This window comes from Ostrea edulis, chromosome 2 (genome assembly GCF_947568905.1).
Source record: "Ostrea edulis chromosome 2, xbOstEdul1.1, whole genome shotgun sequence".
Taxonomy (NCBI): Eukaryota; Metazoa; Mollusca; class Bivalvia; order Ostreida; family Ostreidae; genus Ostrea; species Ostrea edulis.
The window spans coordinates 99,299,014-99,309,880 of record NC_079165.1 but is presented as its reverse complement, the minus strand read 5'-3'; the positions used below and the strand labels follow the sequence as shown (position 1 = coordinate 99,309,880).

Genomic DNA, 10,867 nt, shown 5'->3' with positions numbered 1-10,867 from the left:
CTAGCAGTTTGTGTTTAGCTCACCCAACCTAAAAGCTCGCGTGGGATTTTCTGATCACCTTGTCTGTTTGTCTGTCCGTCCGTAAACTTTTAATATTCTATATTTCCTACTCAAAACTACAGGACTTATTTCAACCAAACTTGCCACAAAAAAAAAAAAACATGGTTGGGTAAAGGGTAAAGTTTGTTCAAATGAAATTTTTAATTATTCTGGATATCAAGGAAGTCATATATTTAATGGAGAAACACGAGCGTAGGAGTTATTGCCCTTGACAACATTTATTGATTATCTTTAGAAAATACAAACCTTTTCAGTATCTTTTTTTTTTTAAATTAAACCCTGTGAATAAAATTCCTCCAAAAGATATAAGGGTCTTGATCCCTCTAAATGGGAGATAATGAAGTGTAACGGTCAGCCAGATTCGATCGCCGGTGGCCAGTTAGCTCAGTTGGTAGAGCACCTGACTAGAGATTCAGGTGGCCCGGGTTCGAGTCCCGGTCTGGTCCGTTGCATTTTCTCTCTTCCTGTTACATTTGGTGCCGTGACCAGCCCCTGTTGAACCAACAGGTGAAAATGCCTGCCAGGGGATAAAGATCATGGGTTGATGTCTTCAGGTGTGAAGACATTTAAGGAGGGAGGAATGTAGCGGCCAGCCGGGTTCGATCGTCGGTGGCCAGATAGCTCAGTTGGTAAAGCACCTAGCTAGAGAGAAGAATGTAGCGGTTGATTAGTTAAATCAACATACAAACATCCCCAGGTAGTGCAGATTCAAAGTTCAGATTGTGGTCCCCGGAAGTAGGGTAGGACCACAATAGAGATCAAAGTTTTACTTGACAATGAATGACGATGAATATGTTGATATATCTAAAGATTATGAGATATCTTTATTGAGGAATAAATGTAAAAACGGCGTGTCACAGGCCCATTACTACTCATATTAATGTACAAGCCTCCTCTCCCCAGTAGTGCAGATTAAAGTGTATCAAATTCAAATCATGACCCCCTGGTAGTTGAGACAAAAGGGGTCAAAGTTTTACGTAAGATTTATATGGAAACATCTTTACAAATCTTGTATCTCAACAACAGCAAGGCTATAATTGGTCATGTTAGTATGCAAGGATCTGCATGCACGTAGTTCAAATTCAAGTTTGTTCGCATCAACGGGTAGGGTGGGGCCACAATAGGAGGTAAGTTTTTTTGGGGGGAGGGGGGTATACAGGATATTAATTCTTTTACGAGTAGCAGATCCACAATAAATCATATTGAAATGCAAAGGTTCCAAGGTTGTGAGTATTCATTTATTATGCCCCTGGTGACTATGGTCCGTCGGAGTCGGAATATTGTTTTTGTCCTGTCTGTCCAAAACTTTAACCCTGCATATAACTTTTGAATGGTGAGAGATGATGTACAGACTGTATTCATATTTCTTATGTATATACCGGTACATTCCTTGTAACAAATATCTACAAGTTAGAGGTTTTGTATATTTTGTATATACATTTCATATGAATGACCAAATGGATTTCTTGCTACGATAACTTTTTGACCTTGACATTCTCCAAAGCAACAAGGTCATGTTAGTCATACTGGTATTTAGGTTTCCCCATTATGTGTGAACTCAAGTTCTTTTGTGTCGTAAATAAAGATTTTTTTAAAAAAACCTTAAAAATCACGACAGCTCAACAAAAGTAGGGTCATCGTGACTCATCTGAGCGATGTGGCCAATGGGCCTCTTTTCATTTTTTGAATAAGTTTAGACGGGCGGTGGATTAATATTCGGAGCGAGTTAGCATGGTCAAAATGGGTATTGTAAAATTGCAGATACCGTGAAGGAGCGGAGAACGTGTGGGTACCCTTGATGTATATAATAGAGAGAAAAAAAGGATGCGTATAGGCGGCGAAAAGGGTAAAAAAAAAAAAAAAAAAAAAAAAAAACATTGAAGAGAAAATATACACTTAATTTAATTTCATGACCATAAAACTTAATTAATAAATGATATTAAATGCTTAAATTAAATTGCTTTTTGAAAAACAAATGTAGATCCTTCGTGACTATGGCGGAGCAGAGGCTCGCACATTGTGGACAGGACTTCCGGTACCATCCTCCTTGTGTTTTTTAATGTTAAATTCCTTTGGGTATTTTGGGTGTATTTTTGATAAAATATGTAACTTCAGAGTGTATTTATTTCAAAATATACATAAAACCCCGCATAGAAACCATATTAAATCGTTATAACGACCATAGAATTTGTGTATTTAAGCTTACTTTAAACGAGACTGTTCTGAAAACCCTTGACATCAACTTATTTGTAAGTATCCTGACTCGTTTCCAAACTTTTTCATACGCAAAACATACTCTTGTGTATCGAAATAAATGTAAGAAGTTGACGATGGAGAAGCTGGAGTCATCCGGATTGCCATATTAGAGATGAGTTATTAGTTTCCGTTAACGTATGAGAATTCACATATGATTTACACCACTGTAGCACGATACTTTCACAGCAGTTAATATATCAATTAATGAGAAATAAAGATGGGGGCTTGGTAGAACATTTACCGTGAACCCTGCAATGTATCTTTAAAAAATTTAAAACCTTCAATATTCAAACTCTGAAACAACACCCTGGCGATGTGCCATTTTCCAAAAATATTTTAGTTAGTGTAGTGTTTGACAGCAATGTTTCTCATGATGCCAACAAAACTGTCTTTCTTTCCTAATGATTGTCATCTATTTAATCGGACCATTATCTTTGAACATGAACTACCAGTGGCGGATTGAAGGGGGGGGGGGGGCTAAATTAGCTAAATTAAGGTAAATCGTGGCCACTTGTTTAGATAAATGTGAACGATAAAAGAAGCAATAATTTCTTCCACTCTCGGAGAAATAAGTGATAAAATCTTTTGATTTACTGAAGGATTTTTATTGGGAGAACTTACAATTTTTTCCAAAAACCCTTAAAATTTGCGTCATTATTAATTTCACCTTGTCAAAAATGGCAGAAATGAGTAAGAATGACTACTTAGGAGACATTTCAAGCCCTATAAAATCTGTAAAATCCAGGAGATTCCGGGGGCTTCGCCCTTTGGGCCCCCACCAGGACTTCACCCTAGACCACCTGCCTCATAAACTTGCGTCCCCCCTTAACCGCAATCCCTGGATCCGCCCCTGACTACCCCAATATCATTTTGGGTTTCATTTCAATCATGCTTTATCTAATGTTTTGTGATATTGAAATATTTCTTGATTTTACACAGATTTTATTGAAGAGGTCATTTTCCCGGGAAATTTTTGAATATTGATTATGTTTTGCACTTTCTTTCATCTTTTCTTGCACGTGGCTCTTATCTTATCTGTCAGCAGAACATATTTGATATATGTACATACGAGTATTCCATAAAAGGTTACTATTTACGACAACGTTAATTAGGGTAATTTTTTCAAGATCAAAGTCATTCATAGAAAATGTTATTTCATGTCCGGGTTATAAACCATGAAAGCATTTCATGCTCATGCTTGGCAAAGTTTGCTTGTGACCTAAGGGTATGTATCACTCATAGCGCATTGTCTGTCGCATATATAGGCGCCTGTGATCATTCGCTCAAATTCAAGGTTAAAGGGGGAAATATTATATACAGTTGCTCTCTCTCTCTCTCTCTAAAAGAATGATTGCAGACATCAATTGAATTAATGATATACATGTAATTATTGCAATTTGAGAGAGAGAGAGAGAGTGAGAGAGAGAGATGAGAGAGAGAGAGCAATGATTCAATTACAACGAATAATTGAAGATATCTTTACCTAGTTGAAGATTTGCGCGCATCAAATCAATTCTTGTTCTCGTCATTGAAAAGATGAGTGCATCAATTCAATTATTGTGCGGATCAATTGAATACCAAACCATTTATATCAATTAAAAAATCAAAGTATATGCCAATGAAGCATTATCCTGTGGAGAAATTTTTTTTTTTTTTTTTTTTTTTTTTTTTACATGTATGTACAAATTCATTCAATTGACATGAGCAATAATTTATTTGATGTGCGCATCAATTTCAATTATTGCTCTCATCAATTCATCAAATGCAGGCAACAATATGGTGGATTATTGCTCAGGTATAAATGATTTAATTGTCTTTTTGATTCGGTTGAAGATATTTTAAATTATTTTAATGCTTTCGTATAGGGAATTCTTTTAAAGAGAGCAACAATTTAAAGAGATCATGAAATCAATTGTGAATTTGTTGAATTGAAAATATCTCTAATAATTAGAGAGCAATGATTCAGTAATTGTTTGCATTAATTGAATTGATAATTGAATCGTTGCTCTCTTCAATTGAATTGTATAGTGCACATCAATTAAATTGATCTCATCAATTCATTGGAAGAAAACAACAATTCAATTATAGCGTTCATCAACTCAGTAGAATAATCATATTATTTTTCACAGTGCACTGACATAATGAGGATTATTTTAGTAGATAAAATGTATCATATTTCGCTCTACCTTAAAGACTGAACTCCTGATGCAGGTAAGATTTTTCACAATTCTTGTAAAGAACTATGCACAATATTTCTTTACAATGCACAGAAATAAAAAAAAAGGGGGGGGGAGGAGACTATTTTAAGGATGCATACTTAATCGTCATAATGGTTGGCTTCCTTGTAAAACATGGATGAAAACAATGATATTAGCAATATTTGTCAATTCCTTTTCGCTGAGTAGCTCAGTAGATTAGCGTGTCGACTGCTGAACTTCAATTGCGGGTTCGAGTCCAGCAAGGATTCTAATTTTTTCTTCTTCAGGTTACTTTCTACTAAAACTGCATTTATTTGACTAAAAAGGTAAATTTTAAAGTTTTCAATTTCAAAATATTTGTTGTACATATTCTCTGGTGCAGCATTCCTCCTTAAAGATTAAATGCATAATTTACATTATGCTTGTCTCTATGGAGCGCCAAATTAACATAAACTCAAATAATTGAAGTTATCTTCAATTATTTGAAGATATCATCGATTCATTTGATGCGCGCAACAATTTAATTAAAGATCTCTTGAAATAATTAATGATATCTTCAATTCTGAATTATTGCGCGCATTAATTGAATTGATGATAGCATTAATTCTTCAGCTGAATTGATGCACGCTTTAATTGAATTAATGATCTCTTCAAATGAATTAATGATATCAACAATTGAATTGATGCGCGCTACAATTCAATTGAAGAGAGCAATAATTGATATAATGCGGGCATTAAATCAATTGATGAGAGCAATAATTGAATTGATGTGCGCATTAATTCATTTGATGAGAGCAATAATTGATTTAATGCGCGAATTAATTCAATCATCGCTCTCTTCAATTGAATTAATGATATCTTTAATTAATTTGAAGAGAGCAATAGTACTTTTAGAGAGAGCAACTATATGATTAAAGATATCTTCAATTCAACATATCCACAATTGAATTAATGATAGCTTTAATTGAATTGTTGCTTTGTTTAAAAGAATTGATGCGCGCATTAATTCCTTATACAAAAGCATTATAAATGATTTAAAGATATCTTCAATTGAAGTAAAGAGATAATCAAATGAATTGAAGAGAGCAATAATTGAATTAATGCACGCATCAAATATATTATTGCTCTCATCAATTGAATTAATGCGCGCATCAATTGAATTGAAGAGAGCACTAATTGAATTAATGCGCGCATTAAATCAATTATTGCTCTCATTAATTCAATTGATGCGCGCATTAATTCAATTGATGAGAGCAATAATTGAATTGACAAACGCATTAATTCATTTGAGGAGAGCAATAATTGATTTAATGCGCACAATAATTCAATTAAAGAGAGCAATAATTGAATTGATGATATCTTCAATTATTTGAGTTTATGTTAATTTGGCGCTCCATATATCTCTCACTCATTTTACACTTGTAAATGAATGTTATAGAGCTTTCTCCTGCATTTGCAACTTTAGTTTATTTCACTGGTTAATCTAAAATCCAAGTAGGCAGATCTGTCAAAGTTGAAACATGTGTGAATTTGCAAGAACAGTTCTAAAATTTTATTCAAATTGTTCAGAAACTTTTATTTGTCGGTCTGTATATTGGAAATTTATACAATGTTTGGATTATGACAAATGGGGAAATTTGAAACATGGTGTTTTACTTCGAAATTCTATCAATTCCCCAAACTGAACTCTAACATAATCCATAATTATTACGCACTCCCTCCCTGAATCAGTACATGGACTTTTCCACCCCCTTAATCAGTACATATACTTTTCCACCCCCGTAACCTAGTGTCTCAGCAGGTGTGGCACGATAGAGATTCCTCCCTGTTTAAAGACCGTAATTGCTGAGCATAGGCCTATATTTTGAAGCGCTTCACCGGCAATGGTTACAGCTCCATATGAATGAAAAATTCTCGAACTGGACGTTAAACAATATAAAACCAACCAACTGAATCAGTACATGAACTTTTTCACCTCCGGAATCAGCACCAGAAACTCCCCCTCCCCCTTGAATCAGTACCTGGAACCTTTCCACCCACCTGAATCTGTACCACGAACATTTCTACTCCACAGTACCAGGTATTTTTCCACCCCCTTAATCAAATTTTTTATTGACGATTACCAAACATGAGGCGTACATCATAAATTAACATCATATACTAGTACATGTATATATATAAAACATAATACACATTTTCAGATTAACCACAATTGTCCAGATTTCTCAATTCATTGTACCTTAGATTAAAACACTCATTCAAATATTGACAAAAATGCTTTGTGAATGTATAATTTTCAGAATTCATGAGGCTTTTTATGGAATTGGCATTCAAATCACCCAAATGTTTTGAATATTTATTCCTTAAAGGACACATCGCATGTTTTTAAACTTTTTAATTTTTTCAGCAAAATTAATTCATTTCATGCCTAAAACTACTTTACATGTGTTTTAAAAGAAACAGTTTGCGTAGTTTTCGAGTTTGAAAGCGATGAAATTCAAATCTTGCGATATGCATATTTTCTTCGATATTTTACGCGCCATAATCTGTGACGTCATATGCGACCTCGAGCGAGAAGATTTGAAAACAGTTGTTAGCCATTTCATTAACAGATTAGATTTAATTGACAAACAAACAATTATCACATTAACGGCTTGTAAATAACACTGCATTAGGGTGTTTTGTGCCGTTTAAGGGTGTACATGCTGTCAGTAGAGAGGCTTTGGACTGTGTTTTTTTTCAATTTTCGAAGGAAGGTACGAGGGACAAGACGTGAATATTTTTTGTCGGCACAACGACTTTGCCATAAAAAACCCAGTAGAATTTGTCCCTGTACTTTTTTAAACAAGCACTTGGACAAAGACGTAGATAAACTGCGAGAAAATGGTTCTATCAAAGCTACCCACTGTTACATATAGGCCTACGGCTTATGCTTTCCGTTCTGCTCTCAAATTCACACACACGCACCAACTGACCTTCACCTTGTAACACCATAGAGGCAGAACTTCGCTAGCAGTGTCTACCAACTGGTAGTTTTAAAAAAGAAATTTGAAGATAAAAGATAATTGAACTTTCAATTATAAATAATAAAATATGATATTTCCCAACTTTGAATTGAATTATAATGCTTTCATTTTTATTTTTTTAAGGAACACGTACGTGTTTACAACAACGTACAGCACGCCGCGCTCCCACTTCCTAAGTAACAACGTGTAGATAACAAAAAAATAATGATTAATAAAATTGCTTGAATAAAATAATCTAAAAGTATTGGGATTTTCACCATAAATTTGATAATTTTTATTATTATTTTTTCTCTCGAAATGCACCCGTGATAGTAGGCCTAGTTGTCAATGATACATAATCGTATCATAATTTAGATCTAACTTCTCCAAAATAAATTTAATAATAATTGCACTGTTTATTTTCAAAAAGCAACAACGCTAATTACAGTTCTTTACAGAAATGACATTACCATATTGTGTTTAGACAGTGATCCCATGTAAACATTATTTACTCGCAGATTTCATACTCGCTTTCCTCGCTACATTTGGGTCGCTATTTGTATGCACTGGTGGCTAAAAGATATAAGACTCGGGAAATTTGTTAACATCGAAATAAATGTTATCCATGGTAAATTTATTAGGCCCCTAAAACCCGAGTTTTTAAAAATATCTAACACTACTTTTACAACAAGTTGATCGACGAAGGTAGCATATGACGTCACTGTACAACGTGACTACCTATCTAATTAACTAGGCTTTTTGAAATCGGGGCTTAGATTTAAGTCCGTATTGTGGCTAATTATCGCAATACTTCAGCGAACGAACTATTACAATTAATTTCTATAAGCATAAGGAAGACAAAATGCATATAATTTTGTATACTTTGAAAACACGATATGTGTCCTTTAAGTGATCGTATTTTGTACAAAATAATAGGAAGTGTTTCTCATCCTCAACTTCATTCAAGCAGAATTTGCAAAATCTATTAGATTGTGGAATTGGAGGTGTACAGTATCTCCCAACCTCAATATTGAGGGGAAGTGCACCTTGTCTTAGTTTATTGAGTAGAGATCTGTAAGCTTTTGGTAATGTAAATTTCAAATATTCTTGAAATTTAAAATTATAATTGTATACTTGGCTATAAAATACATGTTTTCCACAATTTGTTTGTTTTATGTTATCAAATTGATTACATATTTTACTTTCATAATAGTTTTTTAATTTGTTGCTAAATGTTTCATGGAAAATCTCTAAAGAGGAAAGTCCAATCATCTTTGCAATAATACTCAGTGATTTAGTCATGCTTGGACTAGTTTTTATGAGATAATTTTTCATCCTCTTTAAAGCATCAATTAACAATGGGTTATTATTTTGGGATACAAATTCCATATTTTTTAACCTACAGTAATATTTAAACTTAATCAGTACATGAACTTTTCCACCACCTTAATCAGTACATGAACTTTTCCACCTCCTGAACCAGTACCACAAACATTTCCACCCTCTTAATCAGTACATGAACTTTTCCACCTCCTGGACCAGTACCACAAACTTTTCCACCCCCTTAATCAGTACATGAACTTTCTCACCCCTGAATCAGTACAAGTACCAAGCTACTGGCATGATTTCTTTTTTCTAACATGTATCTTTACATCTGTCGATGGTGAATCAACATACTTCCCTGGTGTTAATAAACACTCTATTGGTATCACATCGTTGTTTTAAATAATAACGAGATGTCCTCTTATTTTTTCCTTTTTTTAATAATTATTTTTGAATAATTATTACATTCGTGCACTACATCATGCTACATATCAAGCTCTTTCAAAATAAAGTTCACCTCTTCCTTGTTTACATGCCAATGCATCCACTCTTTACCACTAATATACCAAATTCAAAGGCACTGTAAACCACAAACCAGCTATGTTCTCCTTATCACCTATCTATCAACAATCAAATACACATATACCACTATATAATGTCCACAAATCAAATCACTTTGGTCGCTATATATAAATAAATATATATATATATATATATATTACTTATACATTTTGTACATTCCTTAAAAATAAATATCAAATTGGGAATGTAAAGTCACTTCATTTATCACAAGAATGTGAAATTATGATATGAACATGCAAGAAAAATAAAAATACTTAAAAAAATAATAATTTTTTAAATGATAATTTTCAATAAATAAAGCAATTAAATAATATCTGTATATAATGCTGGAGTGAATTTTATGGGTAATGGGTAGTTGAGGAAAATATGACAAATTTAGAAAAATAGAAAAATAAAATCAAAGTTCATCGTGCTTTGGTCCAGTGAATTCCTCGTGAGTAATGAACCCATCCTTATCGGAATCTTCCCAGTAAAATATTCCATCCACTACTTTTAGGTGTTCTTCGCTTTTGTTATCGACAGGGAATCCATAGGTCTGTCGTGACAAGTCCACAAGGTGTAATGAGATCTGTCGTAATATGCCAAATACAAGCTTTAACCAATACCAAACCATTTATATCAATTAAAAAAATTAAAGTCCATGCTAATGAAACATTATCCTGTGGAGTAAAAGGATTTTATTTCCCAGCACCAATGAAAACATTCCACCTCTCGCTCTCTCTCAAATGATAAACAGTAACAGCTCTATAAAATGGCGCCACTACAATTTTTCAACACCTATATCGGAAAGGAAAAAAAAAAGAAAAAAAAAAAAGAATCCATATATTGATATGTTGCTGGAAAAAAAAATTCACTTGATAGTATCGCTGGTATCAGCATCCTAAATCTTATTTGCAAAGATTACAATAGAAATTCAGAGTTCATCATGTGTAGGACCTGTGAACTCCTCTTTAGAGATGAACCCGTCATTATTTTGATCTTCTTTTTCAAAAACATTCTGGAGGAGGTCTTTGTGCTGTCCATTGCTTTTATCTACATCATCACTTTTAAATGCCCTTTTTAACTCTTGTAAAATAAACTCTGAAACCTAAAAAGAAAATAACCATATTTAGGCACACAGTCATTTGGACAATTTTTTTTTTAAAAACTTAAAAAAATAAAATAAAATCAATATATTTGAAAATTTCAAAATAATTTGTCATTTGTCAAAATATATTCGTAATTAGCATTAACACAATATTGTATTTTTATATTGGTGATTCTAATAACAATGGAACCAAAAAAATTCTGTATTTGTTTCAGAATGATAAAGCTAATTCAACTGCATGCAATGCTATGAATTGTGCAGTGATAATGTAGATTAGCATGCTTATGAATTAGTATTTTTGCTGGGTTACAAGTATATGTAATCTAATGTTAGATAATGAAAACTTCAGAAGGATG

At 33.3% G+C, this 10,867-nt stretch overlaps 1 protein-coding gene across 1 annotated transcript in view; it reads right to left on the bottom strand.

Annotated features, from left to right (window-relative positions):
* Window positions 1-9,263: 9,263 nt before the first annotated feature.
* Window positions 9,264-10,867, bottom strand: part of LOC125680793 (uncharacterized) — a 4,434-nt gene continuing 2,830 nt past the window's right edge. Inside the window, exon 3 of the mRNA XM_056155718.1 lies at window positions 9,264-10,745. Within this exon, the coding sequence (XP_056011693.1) occupies window positions 10,742-10,745 (4 nt within the window). The 3' untranslated portion in view covers window positions 9,264-10,741. The remainder of the gene's footprint in view (window positions 10,746-10,867) is intronic.